We start from the raw sequence: 18612 nt of genomic DNA, 5'->3' as shown, positions 1-18612 counted from the left end.
CCAGAGGCTTCCTTTTGTTGCTGTGTGCAGTGAAACCTCAGCCCTCCTTTTCTTACTTAAGAATGGCTGTCTTCTCCCAACACCCACATTTCAGAATCTTAACAGATTAAAGCAATGCCAAGTGAGTCTAATTTAATTTAGCAAAGGCCTGGGTTTGGGACTCAGAATTGTTGCCTTTGGGTTTCTGCTTCTCTGCTTGGTTTGTCATTGAAAGGACATTGGCATCCTTTGAGCCTCCATCCTTCTCTGAGCTGGGACCAATACCTCTCCTATCTGCTTCGCCAGGGTACTGAGAGCCATATGTGACAGAATATTAGAAAACATGTAAATTGTAAAACAGTGAGTAAACATAAGAGATGATAGATATCGTCGTCCCTGGGAAGTTATTCATCTGCTTTAATTTCCTCATCTGCAAGGTGGGAACAGTATAACACCACCTTCCTCCTGCTCTCATCAAAATACTGCTTTAAGCATCCACAATATTATCTAAAGTTGCTCAGATTGGGGGGTGGAGGAGAGGTCAGGGTGGAATATGTTAAGTAAAATACGGAGTATGTATTCAACAAGTATACATTGAGTGGCTACTGTGTATTGGCACTAAGCTAGATGCTGGGCATATTGCAATCAAAAAATGGTCCTTCCTCTCAAGGAGCTTACTGTCTAGTGGAATGTTGTTATGGACGCATAAGGAGTCTATTTCAAGACAGCTGAAGAGGGGAAATCAGAGAGAGTGACCAAGGTGGGCTCGGATCTCCTGGGTGGCCATGTAGCACGGTGGTGAAGAGCACAGAGTCTGCACTTGACTCCTTGATTCCGAATCCTGCTTCCGCCACTTATTGCTGTCTGACCCTGGAAACATTATTAAGATCTGTGGGCCCCAGTTTCCTCATCAGTAAAAGGAGAATACTAACCAACCTCAAAGAATTGTGGAAGGACTCCATGAGCCAATGCTTGTAAAGCATTTATCATAATGTCTGGAACACAGAGTAAACACGCAAAAATGTGAACTGTTGTTACTATTATTATTACATAGTGCTGTGGAACATTTATAACATGGAGCCCATAGTTTTGGAGGGGAAGTCAGAGAAGGCTTCCCAGAAGTAGTGACATCTGAGTTGAAATCTGAAGGATGATAGGCATTAGCAGGTCAGAGACAAGGTACTGGGAGTGAGATGAGTATATACCAGGCAGAAAGAACAGTCAGATTTCATGTGCACAAAAATCGTCTAGCAGTCTTGTTAAAGTGCAGATTCTGATTCAGTAGCTCTGGAACAGAACATTTCTAATGAAGTTCCCAGGGAATGCTGATGATGCTGGTGCCTGTTCTACACTTCCACTTGGTAGCAAGGTTCTAAATGGGTGCAAAATCTCAAAAGGATACAGCAAGCTCTTTAAGGACGGTTGGCATGAAAATGGGGGTTGGGGACTGTTGTGTTGAGTAGAGAGAAGTAGGAGAGATGAGGTCTAGGATGCTGATCACAAAGGGGCTAAATCACAAAGGGACTTACAAGTTAAGAGAAGAAAAAAGCAATTTGGAGCAGCAAAGAGGGCTTTAACTGCCAAGTGGAAAGTGGGTTGGAGGAGAACCTCTCTAGAAGAAAGGTGACCAACTGAGAGGCTTCTCCTCTCAAGTAACAGTAGGTGAGAAATGATGGTACAAGCTATGGCAGTGGCCCTGGGGATGGAGAGAAGTGGAGGAATTCAAGAGCTGTTAGAAGATATGATCAACAGTTTAGTGATTGATTTGCATGGAGGATGAAGGGGGTGGAGAACACAAGAAAGGCACAGCACAAGGTTATCAGTTCGTCTCAGCTGCCTGCAGTCAACACATAATTACAAAGCACATGGAGAATAGCTGCTCATCAATGGCACACAGAGGCACTATCTTCTCCACCTGAGATGCTCCTGCTACTTTTGGCAATCGTTGACCTACTGTTTTCAAAATACCTTCATTTCTACTAACTCCTCAAGGCCTAATGGAGAAACACAAAACCAGGAATGTAAATCTGTACTTCATAATTTAGCACTTACTCTCTTATTTTATTCATTCCTTATGTGGGGTGTGTTGGCCTCCCCACATTAGCTATTACTCTTTGCGGGCAAGGGCCGTGTCAGATCTATTGTTTCCATTCCCCACAGTGGCGATGACCAGGTAGGCAGTTAATACATGCTAGTTGACTAGTTGATAGAATAACATCTAGATGTTTACACGTCAGTGCCATTTATTACACATGAAATGATGACAATATCTGTCAGGTGTTGAGTGTTTTATATACATTATAAATGACATCATCTTATTTGGTTTATCAGAATCCTCTGAGACCCTTATACCCGGGCAGCTGGGGTAATAACTTGTTTGACTACAGCTTCACTTAATTATTTTAATAGAAGGAAAGCCTATCCCATTACTGTTGAACTCTACTGCCATCTACTGTTCATGTGGTAAGTTAAGCTATTGTGCTGCCCACCTCCTTTCTTCTTTACTATTGAATGTATGTTTTCTTCAGATCTCAAGGGCTTTCTATGCTTGGAGTTTCAATCCAGAGAAGATGCAATTTTCTAATAGTTTCTGGCATTTCATTATAACAACCCAACATGATATTGACAATTTTTTTCTCATTGGCAAAAAGAGTTTATGCCTTTATGGAATATTAACCATTTAAAAATGTAATGACACAATGGTCTTTTCATAGGCTTTTTTTTTCCCCAGGAAAATTAAAAGAAAAAGGTCATGACATTTCTGAAGAATTTTTTCCCTACCTTTAGAAGACATCATTAAACTGGACAGCTACCTAGGCTAAACTGCATTCAGGGTGTAAATCTTAATTCATCCTTCAAGGTCCTCCTCTCAAATGATACCTTCTCCATAAAACATTCCCTAATTCTTCATTCTAGAAGTCAATTCTCCCCTACACAATTGGTAATTGTTATAATGAGCCACATGGTGGAAGGACAACAAAAATTCCAAAATTAGGGCTTTCCTGGTGGCGCAGTGGTTGAGAGTCTGTCTGCCGATGCAGGGGACACGAGTTCGTGCCCCGGTCAGGGCGGAGCGGCTGGGCCCGTGAGCCATGGCCGCTGAGCCTGCGCATCCGGAGCCTGCACTCCGCAACGGGAGAGGCCACTGCAGTGAGAGGCCCGCGTACCAATTAAAAAAAAAAAAATTCCAAAATTAAAAACAAAACTTTATAAATCGTTTCCGCTCATTCTTTCTTTTCTGATGGTTGTTTTTCTATTGTAGACAATCAACATAAAACTGGGCTCTCAGCTGTAACAATCTCATAAAGGGGTTTGTTTTAAGAAAGAGAACGTTTTAGTTAGGACAAGGACTGAAGCAGGGACACGTGTTGGGTGATCTGATGAGAATTCAGGCAATTTATTTTGTCTTTATTCTGAGACTTAAGCCAACTCGCTGTTCTTAGGTTCTAGATGGTGAAGATATCAAAGGTTAATGAAGTAACAGTAGACCGGGTCTTAAACCCTTGCATATTTCCCCTCTAATGCCCTATTTTAGTATGAAAATGTTAGTTTAAAAGGGGAGGGAGACACCAGGTAAATTTCTGGCATAGTTAAGGTGTCTGGAAGTAGTTCAGTTGGATTGTATTTAATGGGAAGGCTGTGCGGTGGTGACCAAGGCTCAATTCCTTGAATTTCATAGACCTAGACTGAAGCCCGTTCTGCTACATAAACTGTTTTAGCGCGTCACTTGAGTTTCCGCAAAGCATAGGATTGGTCACTTCCTCTTCGGTGCACTGTACGTATTTCTACCTAGGTCCCTTTCATAGATGTTTGTATGCTTTTCCTCTTTCTTGTTCCAGGTCACAGCACCTTGGCGCTCGCCCTCTGGGCGTCTGCGGCGTCCAGCCGTGCCCCTCCCTTACACCTGGCGCTTCTGTGTGGTCACAATCACCGCCTCAATCCCATGAGTCATCTCTTCACGGCCAATGGATGAAAATCGCCAAAATTTACGGCAGCCCCACGCTCTGAAAAGGGATTACTGCTCAAGTGGAGGGAGGCAGGTCAGGGACGTCTTCTCGTCGTCCCTTTTTCCCTAGCCTTTTCTCAAACGGAATGTTTGTAGGGGTGGCGGGTGCGGCGGTTGGCTTGCAGGTAGAGCTTTTTCCTGCTAGGAACACAAATCTTCGATTCCTGCTGTGTTTCCGGAAGCATTCTCATCGGACCTAGGCGGGGACCGACTTCCGGATCGGACTCCTCTGTCTTCCGAGTTTCGAGCCCGCCGCTTCCGCCCGGAGCTGCTTTAAGCTCCGGCTGCGAGTAGCTACTTCAGCCAGGAGTCCGTAGCGTCTCGGACGTGGAAAGTGGCCCTGGGTCGGCCTCCCTCTTGTCCCCTCAGCCTGCCCGCCCCGAGGCCGGGTCCTCAGCTGGCGGCGGTGGCGGCTGGGCCTGTCGCGGAGCGTTCTCTCTGCCCGAGTCCTGGGCCTGGGGGAACAGAGCGGTGAGGGAGCGACGTCCGGCCTGGCCCAGCCCCGGTCCAGCCCCGGCTTTCCCGGGGCCTGTGACGGTGGCCACAGGCCTCGCCGCGCCCACCCCAGCCTGGGGCGGGGCACGACCTCCCCGCCCGCGTCCCCGCCCCTTCTGCCTGCCCAGCGCCTGGGCATTCCCTTCAGCCCAGCGGCGGCGTAACCGTCTCGCCCCTCCGGGACTCGGCAGTCCCTTGGCTCCGGCCGCTGGGGAACATGGAGTTTGCGGAGCTGATTAAGACCCCACGGGTGGACAATGTGGTGCTGCACCGGCCTTTCTACCCGGCCGTCGAGGGGACCTTGTGTCTTACTGGCCACCACCTGATCCTGTCCTCCCGGCAGGACAACACGGAGGAGCTGTGGCTCCTCCATTCAAACATCGACGCCATCGATAAGCGGTGAGTACCTGTCCCACCCCCTATTCCGCGGGGAACCTGGGGTCCTCAGGTGCAGGTCTGCGGAAACGCGTCCCATCGCCCAACCAGCCAGCAGATCGAGCCCCCTCTGGCTTAGATTGAGGATTTGAGTTTTAGAAAGCAGAAAACCATCCAAATGAGATCCCTGGTTTCCATTCAGTTTGGCTGGGTTATCACGTGGTTGTTATCGTGATTATCATTTTTGGTACATAACACCATGTGGGGGGATATGCAACGTTTTCTTTTAAAATTTCTTTTGCTTGCACCGTCATATTCCCTGAATGTTAATTGTCCATCAAGGTTCATGAAATTGTGATTGAATGTGATTTAGGTAGAGTCTTTACTTGCCACTTTCGAGTATGTAGACTTTAGTATGTAGTGTCTAAATTCCATAAAACCTTTTCCCCTCCTCTCAAAAATGTTCAGTTTATCATATTTCTCCTTATTTCTTACCTTCTGGGTCATCGATTTAAGACTTCCCATTATGGGAGATTATAATGTCTTTTATTTATTTTTACTCTGTTTGGCTTTTGGAAAGGACAGAGTAGGCTCTTCAACAAAGGTATTAATTAATTAACCTCTTATTTTGCACCCCAGACTCTGTCTTTCCAGGGTAGTGCCTCAGAGACAAAAAGTTATACTTCTTTGCAGTCAGAATTATCATTTCCCCAATGGCTTTGTACTTACTCTAGCCAGAAGAAGGTAAATTGGTTATCCAGTGAACACTAAAGTATAAATGAATGACAACAGCTTTTTCTATTACCTCTCAAGAGAATTTGGGTACAGTATTAAGAAGATTCCTAGAGAGGTTATGCCTTAAAAGAAAATACTTTGTAATAGTAGAAGGTAAACAAAACGGGTGAAGTGGTGGTAAATTTATTTTTTCAAGCAGAGGGCTCCTATTAGATAGATTCCTGAGATCACCTTCTCCTGTGTAAAAGTTTTCAGCTGTTACTCATCTATCAATATTCAGTTTAACCATTTCAATCTGCCATCCCTTTCACAGGTTCTTCTGTTAATCCCACAATGAGAAGTAATTCCCCTCACCTTGAAATCCTATAGCTCTTTAATTATACCTCTTTCATAAGTATATTTTACAATCTGTATTTTGATAGTTACATATATGTTAGCTCCTTGGAGCCAGGACACAAATTTGGTTAATTTTTATCTCCTTCAAAACTGTGGCATGGGCAGATAGGCACATAGGAAGTAAAAGGATTAACCACTGAATGGTCAGTGGTGCCATAGAATACAAATTAGAGTTTCTTCATGCCACCAACTCTTTTCTTTCTTCCTTACCTCTTTCTGTGGTTGCTTTTCACTCTCTCATTTCATCGTATTTACCTAGCATTCACTACACGCTGGGCCTGGTTGGGCTAAACCAAGTATTTAAGATAAGCACTTTTTAATCTGTTAGGGGAGAAATGACAAACTGTACACATTTATCTTTTTCCTGGGAAGCAGCATGATGTAATGGAAAGAGCTAGCTAGCTAATGGTCAGATCAGAGTTTGTTGAGTTGTTGCTTTCAAAAGAGTTACTTCCATGTGTCTCCTATATGCTGAGTTCTGTCTGGGCTGTGCAGATGCAGTGGTGACTAAGACAGATGAGGAGCTTATGTACTAGTGGAGGAGATGGACGTTCACATAAGTCAACAAATAAATATATAACAACGTCAGGTAATAAATGCCAGGAAGGAAAATAAAGGAAGATGTTAGGATGGAGAATGCCTGGAGTCAGTTCAAGAAGACAAGTGACATTTGAATTAATGAAGGGAGGAAGCCTGCAGTGTTAATATTGGAGGAAGGAGCGTTCCAGCCAAAGGGAATGCAAAGGCAGAGACTTGAGACAGGACCATGCCTGGCTTGTAGGAGGAAGAACAAAGAGGCAGGTGTGGCAGGAGGGCAGTGAGCACGGGGTAGAAGCTAGGGGGACTAGGGAGACGGCAGAAACGTGGTTGGAGGGATAAGCAGGGGCCAGATGGTGTAGGGCCTGTTACGCCATTGGGATGGTTTTCATGGGAAGCCTTGGAGAGTTGAAAGCGTGGAAGTAGCAATCGCTAGACTTCTAGAAGATGATTCTGGTAGCTGGCAGAAAATGGATTGTAGAAGGGCAGTGATTTGTTAGCAAATCATTAAAAATATTTTTCCCTTTCTGTGGATTGCCTGTGAATTTCCTTGGTGTTTCTTTCTTTCTTTTTTTTTTTTTTTTTTTTTTTTTTTTTTGGTGGTACGCGGGCCTCTCACTGTTGTGGCCTCTCCCGTTGCGGAGCACAGGCTCCGGACCCTCTCCCGTTGCGGAGCACAGGCTCCGGACGCGCAGGCTCAGCGGCCATGGCTCACGGGCCCAGCCGCTCCGCGGCATGTGGGATCTTCCCGGACCGCCGCACGAACCCGTGTCCCCTGCATCGGCAGGCGGACTCTCAACCACAGCGCCACCAGGGAAGCCCGCCTTGGTGTTTATCTGGTGATTTTTTTTTTTTTTTTTGGCACCAGTTCCTTATATACTCTCTAGGTATTAATTCTTCGCTTAGACATTGCAGATATCTTCTGCATCTCTCTCACCCATTTGTTAACTTTTGTGTGGTGCCCTTTGTGGAACAGAAGTTCTAATTTTAATACAAAATTCATTGATACTTTATGGTTTGTGCTTTTTAAGTCTTAAGAAGTCCTTCCTTATCCCAAAATTACTAGGATATTCTCCTACTTTTCTTCCATATTAGCTTTATAGTTTTACCCTTCATTTTTAGGTCTTTAATTCATTTGTATTCTACCTTTGTTTCAAGTGTGATAAGAATCCAACTTTGTTTTTCTTCATGTAGCAAGCTAGTTTTCCTAAAACCATCATCTAACAACCCATCCTTGACTGATTTATCATATTATCAGGTGGTTTTATATATATGTATATATAATATATACAGCTTTTGCTGTGCCCCATAAGTTTTGTAATGTCACGTTTTTGTTTTCATTTTTTTTGTCTGTGTTTTATAATTTCCCTTGTGATTTCTTCTTTGATCCATTGGTTGTTTAAAAGTGTATTAATTTCCATAATTTGGTGAATTTCTCAATTTTACTTTTGTTACTGATTTCTAACTTCATCCCATGTGGTCAGAGAAGATACTTTGTATGATATCTTTTTTTTTTTTTTTTTTTGCTGCACCTAGCGGTATGTGGGATCTTAGTTCCCATACCAGGGATCTAACCCATACCCCCTGCAGTGGAAGCTCAGAGTCTTAACCACTGGACTGCCAGGGAGGTCTCTATATCTGTCTTTTAAAATCTGTTGAGACTTGATTTGTGGCCTAACATACAGTCTATCCTGAAAATTGTTCCATGTGCACTTGAGAAGAATGTGTATCCTATTGTTGTTGGGTAGCATGTTTATGTCTGTTAGGTCTAGTTAGTTTATTGTATTAAGTCCTCTGTTTCCATATGTATATCTGTTTGGTCTCCAACTGTTATTGTAGAACTGTCTATTTCTCCTTTCACTTCTGTCTGATTTTGCTTCAAATATTTTGATTGTCATAAGATGTGTAAATGTTTATAATTGTTACACCTTCTTGCTGTGTTGAACCTTTTATTAATGGATAATGTCCTTTGTCTCTCATAACCAGTTTTGATTTATAGACTATTTTGTCTAATACTAGTAAAGCCTTCTTTGCTGTCTTTTGGTTACTGTTTGCTTGGAATATCTTTTTCCTCCATTCCTTCAATTTCAACGTGTTTGTGTCTTTGGATCTCAAGTGAGTCTCTTGTGAGACACTATAGTTAGATCATATGGTTTTTTTTGTTTGTTTGTTTGTGGTACGCGGGCCTCTCACCGTTGTGGCCTCTCCCGTTGCGGAGCACAGGCTCCGGACGCGCAGGCTCAGCGGCCATGGCTCACGGGCCTAGCCGCTCCGCAGCACGTGGGATCTTCCTGGACCGGGGCATGAACCCGTGTCCCCTGCATCGGCAGGCGGACTCTCAACCATTGCGCCACCAGGGAAGCCCAGATCATGTTTTTATCCATTCTGCCAATGTCTATCCTTTGACAGTTTAATCCGTTTACATTTAAAGTAATTATTGGTAAGGAGGGACTTACTTCTGTCATTGTGCTGTTTGTTCTCTATATGCCTTAAAGCTTTTCTGTCCCTCATTTCCTTCATTATTGTCTTCTTTTGCACATAGTTGATTTTATTGTAATGAAATGTTTAAAATTTTTTCTCATTTACTGTTGTGTATATTCTGTAGCTTTTTTCTTTGTGGTTACCATGGGGATTAAATTTAACATCCTAAAGTTATAATACTCTAATTTGAGTTTATACCAGCTTAACTTCAAAAACATACAAAAACTCTACTCCTTTATAGCTCTGTCCCCACTGCTTTCCATTGATGTCATAAAATTACATTTTTATGTATTTGGGCCTGAAAACATAATCTAGTAATTCTTTTAAATGTATTAGTCTCTTAAATGATGTAGAAAATAAAATGGGCGTTTACAAACCATTGTTACAATAATACTAGATTTTAAAAAAAAGTAACTTTATTTTTGGCTGTGTTGGGTATTCGTTGCTGCACGTGGGCTTTCTCTAGTTGTGGCGAGTGGGGGCTACTCTTCATTGCGGTGTGTGGGCTTTTCATTGTGGTGGCTTCTCTTTGTTGCACGGGCTCTAGGTGTGTGGGCTTCAGTAGTTGTGGTACGTGGACTCAGTAGTTGTGGCTCGCAGGCTCTAGAACACAGGCTCAGTAGTTGTGGCACACGGGCTTAGCTGCTCTGCAGCATGTGGGATCTTCCCAGACCAGGGCTCGAACCCATGTCCCCTGTATTGGCAGGCGGATTCTTACCACTGCGCTACCAGGCAAGTCCCAATACTAGCTTTTATAATTGCCTTTTATTTTACCTTTTTGAGATATTTATTTCTTCATTCAGCTTCAAGTTACTATCTAGTGTCCTCTCATTTCAGCTTGCAGGATTCCCATGAGTATTTCTTGCAGAGCAGGTCTAGTGCTCACAAGCTCCCACAGCTTTTGTTTATCTGGGAATGTCTTAATTTCTCCCTCACTTTTGAAGGACAGTTTTGCTGGATATCAGATTTTAGTTGACAGTTTTTCCTTTCAGCACTTTGAATATATCAGCCCACTGTCTTCTAGCTGCAGAGTTTTTGAGTTCCTGGTGTGGGTCTCTTTGAGTTAATCTTACTTTGAGTTCATTGAGGTTTTTGGATGTTTATAGTCATGTCTTTCATCAAATTTGGGAAATTTTCAGCCATTATTTTCTCAAATATCCTCTCTGCCCTTTTCTTTCTCTCTTCTCTTTCTGGAACTCCCACTGTGTGTGTGTTGGTCTGCTTGTTGGTACCTCACAGGTCACTTTTCTTTAATCTTTTTTTCTTTCTGTTTCTCAGACTTGATAACTTCCATTGTCCTGTCTTTAAGTTTGCTGATTCTTTCTTCTGCTTTCTGAGAATCTGCTTTTGAATCCCTCTTGTGAATTTTTGATTTCAGTTCTTATACTTTTCAGCTCCAGAATTTGTTTTTTCTTTTCTTTTTTTACGTTTTCTATCTCTTTATTGATATTTCTGTTTTGTTCACACATTATATTCTTGACTTTCTCCATACCTTCCTTTAGTTCTTTGAGCATCTTTAAGACTGTTAAAGTCTTTGTCTAAGATATCATCTTCCATCAAGTCTTTTTCAGGGACAGTTTCTGTTTATTTTTTACCTTTTGAATGGGCCATGCTTTCCTGATAATTTCTCTGCCTTGTGATTTTTTTTTTCTTGCTCAACACTGGACATTTAGATCTAATAATGTGGTAACTCTGGAAAACAGATTCTCCCTCGTCCCCAGGGTTTGCTGTTTTGGGGGGTTTCTTTTGTTTATTATTTTTGCTTTTTTGACTGCTGTAGGATGTCTATATACCAAGGATCAGCCTGAGGTGTAAACTTAAGGCTTTCTCGTCTTTTCTGAGCCTGGGTATGTGTAGTCACAGTCACTTCCTAATTTTCCTATATATACAGTTGTTTTCAAATGTCCTGATCTTTAATGTCTGGTTCCTGAAAGGGGGAAAGTGAAAAATGAAGAGGAGTGGGAAGAGAGCTGACCCTGTAAATCCACTGAAAGTCACTGATTGGGGGCTGGAGGCAGCTTGCAACAGTGGGAGGAATTGCAACAATGGCTGCCTGCGTCTTTGCACCTCTGTGATCAGAAACAGCAATCTACAATCACAGCACAGACCCCTGATATTTGGAGGACAGGGTGCTTTCTGCCCACCCTGGCTCCTGTAAGCTGTGTGCAAGCTGCTCCAGGAACATACACACAGCTGCTTGTCACTTGGGTGGGGGTGGGGAATGGGTAGCTGCTATTTTGCTAAGAGCTGAATATATCCAAAATTAACTGCAATTTATTATCCAAGTCTTTCCCTGGAAGTTGCAAGCCTTTAATAGACATCAGAGTTCCAAAATAGGTACAGCAAAGAGATTCTGCCAGTGCAATTGTTATCTAGGTGGGAAGACAGATTCCTAATGCTTCTGATTCCACTGTCTTCCAGAATCCTTTCCCTTGTTAAGTTTTGAGGGTTTTTTTTTTCTAAGTATATTCTGATACAAGTCTTTTATCAAATATAAGATTTGCAAATGTTTTCTCTCAGTCTGTGGCTTGTCTTTTTATTCTCCTTAACTGTGTCTTTCAGAGAGCAAGCATTTAAAATTTTGAAGACATATAGTTTATTAGCTCTTTTATAGACTGGGGTTGTGATAGCTAAGAAACCTTTGCCTAACCAGAGGTCACAAAGATTTTCTCCCGTGTTTTCTTCTAGAAGTTTTATAGTTTTAGGTTTAGATACATGATCCATTTTTAGTTAGTTTTGTATATGGTTCATGTATAGATCCAAATTCTTTTTTTCATATAGATATCTGATCGTTGTAGCACCATTTCTTGAAAAGTCTGCCTTTTCTTCAATGAATTGTCTTTGCACACCTTTGTCCATATATAAGTGAATATATTTCTAGACTTTCTGTTCTATTCCATTGATCTGTTTGATGCCATTGCTGCCACAGTCTTTATTTTTATATTAAGTCTTTAAATTATATAGTGTTAGCTGTCTGATTTTGTTCTTATTCCAAGTTGTTTTGGTTATTTGAGGTCATTTGCATTTCCATATGAATTTTTAAAATATTTATTTATTTATTTATTTTTGGCTGTGCTGTGCAGCTTGCAGGATCTTCCCCGACCAGGGATTGAACCCGCACCCTTGTCCGTGAAAGCATGGCATCCTAACCACTGGACCGCCAGGGAATTCCTCCATATGAATTTTAGAATCAGCTTGTCAATTTCTTTTTAAGAAAGGCCTGTTGTGAGAATTGTGGTGAACCTGTTGATAAGTGAACTTGATGAGAATTAACCTAGGATATCATAATATTGAGTCTTCTGACTTACGAACAAATCTCTCCATTATCTTATTTAGGTCTCAAATTTCTTTCAGCCATGTTTTATAGTTTTCACTCACAGGTCTTTCACATCTTTTGTCAGAATTTCCTCTATGTATTTCATATTTTTTATGCTATTTCAAGTGATATTTTTCAAATTTCAGTTTCCAGTTACTTGTTTGTATTAATCATTTATAAAAATTTTAATTTATTTTATTTTTGGCTGCATTCCATCTTCGTTGCTGTGCATGGGCTTTCTCTAGTTACGGCAAGTGGGGACTACTCTTCGTTGTGCGGCACGGCCTCAGTAGCTGTGGCTCATGGACTCTAGAGCGCAGGCTCAGTAGTTGTGGCGCCTGGGCTTAGTTGCCCTGCATCATGTGGGATCTTCCTGGACCAGGGCTCAAACCCATGTCCCCTGCATTGGCAGGCAGATTCTTAACCACTGCGCCACCAGGGAAGTCCAGTACAATGTTGAGTAGAAGTGGTGAGAGGGAACATCCTTGTATTATTCCTGATCTTAGTGAGAAAGCATTCAGTCTTTCTCATTAAGTATGCTATTAGTGGTAGAGTTTTTTAGTTTTTTAGTTTTTGTAAATGCTCTTATCAGGTGGAAGAAGTTCACTTCTGTTCCTAGTTTGCTGAGAGTTGGGTGGTTTTGTTTCATTTTAAAATCATGAATAGCTGTTGGATTTTGTCAATGCTTTTTCTATATCTATCGAGATAAGCATATTGTTTTTCTTTTTCAGTTTGTTAATATGGTAAATTACTTTGTTAAACCACCCTTGCATTTTGGGAATAAACCCCATTTGCTCGTGATACATTATCCTTTTTATATATTGTTGGATTTAGTTTGCTAATGTTTTGTTTAGAAATTTTACATCTATGTCTATGAGGGATATTTGTCTGTAGTTTTCTTGTAATGTTTTTGGGTTTTGTATTTGGGAAATGCTGGACTTTAGGTGTGAATTGAGAAGTAATTGCCTCTTCTCAGTTTTCTGGAAGAGTGTGTCTTGACTTAATAGTATTTTTTCCTTAAATGTTTTATAGAATTCATCAGTGAAGCCACCCAGGACTGGAGTTTTCTTTGTGGGGAAGATTTTATTGAAAATTTCAGTTTATTTAGTAGATATAGCTCTAACCAGGTTATTTATTCTTGAATGAGCTTTAGTAGTTTGTATCTTCTGAGGAATTTGTCCATATCATTTACCTTGTTGAATTTATTGGCATAAAATTGTTCCTAATATTCCCTTATTATTTTTTAATGTCTGTGGAGTCTGTAGTGATTGTAACCTCTCTCATTTCTGACATTGGTAAATTGTGACTTTCTTTATTCCTGATCAGTCTGGCTAGAATTTTATCACTTTTATTGGTCTTTTGAAAGAGTCATTTTTGCTTTTATTGTTTTTCCCTAGAATCTTCTCTTATTTCATTAATTTTTTTTCTTTTTATCTTTATTTAATTTTCTCTGCTTTGGATTTATCTTGCTGTTCTATTTCTAGTATAGTGGAATCTGAGGTCACTAATTTGAGACCCAAATTTTCTTCATTAATTTCCTTCTTTCCTAATATAGGTGGTCTCCTCAGACTCTCAACCCCACCCAGTTTTCCTCTCCCTTCACTATAACTTGGAAAATCTCAAAACAGTAAATTGGGGCAGTCACTGAACTCACCCATCTCCCAGAGAGCTCTGTTCTTTGTTGTCTGATGTTCAGTGTCTTGAAAACAGTCTTTCCTTATATTTTGCCCAGTTATTTTGGTTGTTTCAGGTAGGAGGGTAAATCTGGTCTCTGTTATTCCACTTTTGCCAGAAGTGGAAGTGCCAAGAGTATGAGTTTTCAAAATACATTTCATAAGAGGCATTCCACTGTGTTGTTTAGTTGTGGATATCTGGTGGAATTTTCTTTGCTAGGATTTGACCCATGTTGATAATTTTTGCTTATCCAAATTCACAGTGCAGTGATGTTGGGCATGGGGGTATTTACAGTTGAAGTAGAATTTGGGAAGAGTAGCTGTAGGAGTCATTTTCCTAAGCTAGGCACAGTATAAATAAAATTATCTGCTTTAGATCAATCTAAGAATTCTTAGTTTAGGGAATACTCAGAAGTATTAATGGGAAAGAATTGGGGCAGTCAGTGGCAAAGCAAAAGAAAAATCAGAGCTATCAGCAAGTGCAGACAAAAAAAAAAAAAAAAAGAAAAGGAAGACAAAAATCCCAACTAAGGTAAAATTAAATTTGTTCAAAACTTACTGATACAAAATTTATGATTACACGTGGCATTTACTCTGAAGTTTTCCTTGACTTAGAATAGATATTGCAAGTTAATAGGTTTTAAAGACTGAACAAAAGATACTTATTTTTCAAATCAACTGTTGTAAGTTTGGAAGTAAGTAAAATCTGAAATGAACTGTTTTTCTATGCTTTGGAAATATCTCTACACAAACACTTAATACATTAATTACAGATCTGTTTTTCCTATAATTTGCAGTAAGGCCCCTAATAATCTCCATTAAATGAATTGGCCTAGCATGAATTACTTTATATATTTGAAAAAAAAATTAAATATATTTAAAATTATTTGTGGCTCACATTTTAATGATGCAGGCTTGATTCTTCCTTAATTAGATTACTAGGGGAGAAGAAAGTTGAATACAGGCACACGGTGGAGGTATTGCAGGTTTAGTTCCAGACCACCTCAGTAAAGCCAATATGACAATAAAGAAAGTCACATGAATTTTTTGGTTTCCCAATGCATGTAAAAGTTATTATACACTATACTGTAGTTTATTAAGTGTGCAGTAGCATTATATCTAAAACAACAGTGTACATACCTTAATTAAAAAATACTTTATTGCTAAAAAACGCTAATCATCATCTGAGCCTTCAGTGAGTTGTAATCTTTTTGCTGGTGGAGGGTCTTGCCTCAGTGCTGATGAATGCTGACTGATCAGGGTGATGGGTGCTGAAGGTTGAGGTGGCTGTGAAAATTTCTTAAAATAAGACAGCAGTGAAGTTTGCCACATTGATTCTTTCCTTTCAAGAACAATCTCTTTGTAGCATGCAATGCTGTTTGATAGCATTTTTCCCACAGTAGAACTTTTTTCAAAATCAGAGTGAATCCTTTCAAACCCTCTTGCTGCTTTATCAACTAAGTTTATGTAATATTCTAAATCCTTTGTTGTCATTTCAACAATCTTCATCAGGTGTAGATTCCATTTCAAGAAAACACTTTGTTCAACTCCTTATCCATTAAAGTTTTATCATGAGACTACAGCAGTTCATTCACACCTTCAGACTTCACTTCTAATTCTAGTTCTCTTGCTATTTCCACCACATCTGCAGTGACTTCCTTCACTGAAGTCTTGAACCCCTCAACATTATCCTTGAGGGTTGGAATCAACTTCTTCCAAACTCCTGTTAATGTTAATATTTTGACCGCTTCCCATGAATCACAGATATTCTTAATGGCATCTAGAATGGTGAATCCTTTCCAGAAAGTTTCAATTTACTTTGCCCCGTTCTAGCAGAAGAATCACTATGTATTGCAGCTATAGCCTTTTGAAATCTGTTTCTTTTTTTAAAAAATTAACTAATTAATTAATTAATATTTGGCTGCGTCGCGTCTTTGTTGCTGTGTGTGGGCTTTCTCTAGTTGCGGCGAGTGGGGGCTACTCTTCGTTGCGGTGTGTGGGCTTCTCATTGCGGTGGCTTCTCTTGTTGCGGAGCACGGGCTCTAGGCATATGGGCTTCAGTAGTTGTGGCACGCAGGCTCAGTAGTTGTGGCTCATGGGCTTAGTTGCTCCGCAGCATGTGGGATCTTCCCAGACCAGGGCTCGAACCTGTGTCCCCTGCATTGGCAGGTGGATTCTTAACCACCGTGCCACCAGGGAAGTCCCTGAAATATATTTCTTAAATAATAAGATTTGAAAGTGAAAATTACTCCTTGATCCATGGTCTGCAGAATGGGCATTGTGTTAACAGGCATGAAAACAACATTAATGTCATTGAACGTCTCCATCAGATAATGGGTGATCACGTGCATTGTCATTGAGCAGTAATATTTTGAAAGGAATCTTTCTGAACAATAGGTCTCAACAGTGAGCTTAAAATACTTAGTAAACCATGTTGTAAACAGATGTGTTGTCATCCAGGCTTTGTTGTTCCATTTATAGAGCACAGGCAGAGTAGATTTAACATAATTCTTAAGGGCCCTAGCTAGGACTTTGGGAATGGTATATGAGCATTGGTTTCAGCTTAAAGTCACTAGTCACATTATCCCCTAACAAGAGGGTCCATCTGTCCTTAGAATCTTTGAAGCCAGGCACTGACTTCTCCTCTCTAGCTACGGAAGTCCTCAGATGGCATCTCCTTCCAATATAAGGCTTTGTCTACCTTGAAAATCTGTTGTTTAGTGCAGCTGCCTTCATGAATTATCTTAGCTAGATCTCCTGGATAACTTGCTGCTTCTTCTACATCAGCACTTGCTGCTTTGCTTTTACTTTTATGTTATGGAGATGGCTTCTTTCCTTAAATCTCATGAACCAACTTGTGCTAGCTTCAGACTTTTCTTTCATAGGTTTCTTGCCTGTCTCTGCCTTCAGAGAATTAGAGTTAGGGCCTTGCTCTGGATTAGGCTTTGATTTACGGGAATGTTGTGGCTGGTTGATCTTCTATCCAGACCACTAAAACTTTCTTCATATCGGCAATTAGGCTGTTTTGCTTTCTTATCATTCATGTGTTCACTGGAGTAACACTTCTTTTTTTTTTGGGGGGGCGCGTGCGGTTCGCGGGCCTCTCACTGTTGTGGCCTCTCCCGTTGCAGAGCACAGGCTCTGGACGCGCAGGCTCAGCGGCCATGGCTCACGGGCCCAGCCGCTCCGCGGCATGTGGGATCTTCCCGGACCGGGGCACGAACCCGTGTCCCCTGCATCGGCAGGCAGGCTCTCAACCACTGCGCCACCAGGGAAGCCCTGGAGTAACACTTTTAATTTCCTTCAAGGACTTTTCCTTTGCATTCACACCTTGCTACTTATTTGTCATAAGAGGTGTAACTTTTGGCCTGTCTCGACTTCCTCACTAAGCTTAATCCTTTTTAGCTTTTGATGTTAAAGTGAGATGTGTGACTCTTCCTTTTACTTGAGCTCTTAGAGGGCATTATAGAGTAATTAATTGGCTTAATTTCAATATTTTTGTGTCTAAGGGAATAGGGAGGCCTGAGGAGAGAGAGAGAGATGGGGAAACAGCAGTTGGTGGGGCAGTCAGAGGACACACATTTATCAATTAAGTTCACTGTAGTATATGGGCATGGTTACTGGTGCCCCAAAACAATTAAAATAGTAACATCAAAGATCACTGATCACAGATCACCATAACAAATATAATAACAACAACAACAATAATAATAAAGTTTGAAATATTGTAAGAATTACCAAAATGTGATGCAGAGAGATGAAGTGAGCAAATGCTGTTGGAAAAATGGTGCTGATAGACTTGCTGGACACAGGGTTGCCACAAACATTCAATCTTTAAAAAACTCAATATCTGCAATGCTCAATAAAGTGAAGTGCAATAAAAGAAGGTCTGCCTGTGTAGATGGTGATTATAACCTCCTCTTTTTAAAGAAATAATCATATACTTTGAGTGGGGAGTATATAGGTCCCTAAGCATAATTTATAATTTTTTATAGGTTTGTGGGACCACTGGGTACCATCATCATAAAATGTAAGGATTTTCGAATTATTCAGTTGGATATTCCTGGAATGGAGGAATGTTTGAATATAGCCAGTTCCATTGAGGTAAGTATTTTGGAAGCAAAATGTGATGAAAATAAATAATCATTAAAAGGAACCTTATTTTCTGCTTCACTGTAGCTCTTATGTTTTTTTTTAACATCTTTATTTATTGGAGTATAATTGCTTTACAATGGTGTGTTAGTTTCTGCTTTATAACAAAGTGAATCAGCTATACATATAAATATATCCCATATCTCCTCCCTCTTGCGTCTCCCTCCCACCCTCCCTATCCCACCCCTCTAGGTGGTCACAAAGCCCCGAGCTGATCTCCCTGTGCTATGCAGCTGCTTCCCACTAGCTATCTATTTTACATTTGGTAATATATGTAAGTCCATGCCACTCTCTCACTTCGTCCCGGCTTACCCTTCCCCCTCCCTGTGTCCTCAAGTCCATTCTCTACGTCTGAGTCTTTATTCCTGTCCTGCCCCTATATGTTTCTTTTAGATATTTAGTCATGTTTGTGACTCAAATATTGAAGACTGAATGGAAGAGCCTCACCCTGAGTCATTGTTATAGGA

At 40.9% G+C, this 18612-nt stretch overlaps 1 protein-coding gene across 2 annotated transcripts in view; it reads left to right on the top strand.

Moving 5' to 3' along the window:
- The first annotated feature begins 4058 nt into the window (after positions 1–4058).
- Positions 4059–18612, top strand: part of MTMR9 (myotubularin related protein 9) — a 92226-nt gene continuing 77672 nt past the window's right edge. Inside the window, exons 1-2 of one of the 2 annotated variants that reach the window (XM_033857569.2) lie at positions 4059–4879; positions 17989–18097. In XM_033857569.2, the coding sequence (XP_033713460.1) occupies positions 4698–4879; positions 17989–18097 (291 nt within the window). In that variant the 5' untranslated portion in view covers positions 4059–4697. The remainder of the gene's footprint in view (positions 4880–17988; positions 18098–18612) is intronic. The other variant, XM_073805774.1, reaches the window with a different exon arrangement.

Source organism: Tursiops truncatus, chromosome 6 (genome assembly GCF_011762595.2).
Source record: "Tursiops truncatus isolate mTurTru1 chromosome 6, mTurTru1.mat.Y, whole genome shotgun sequence".
Lineage (NCBI taxonomy): Eukaryota > Metazoa > Chordata > Mammalia > Artiodactyla > Delphinidae > Tursiops > Tursiops truncatus.
This window is presented reverse-complemented; position numbering and strand designations above follow the sequence as displayed.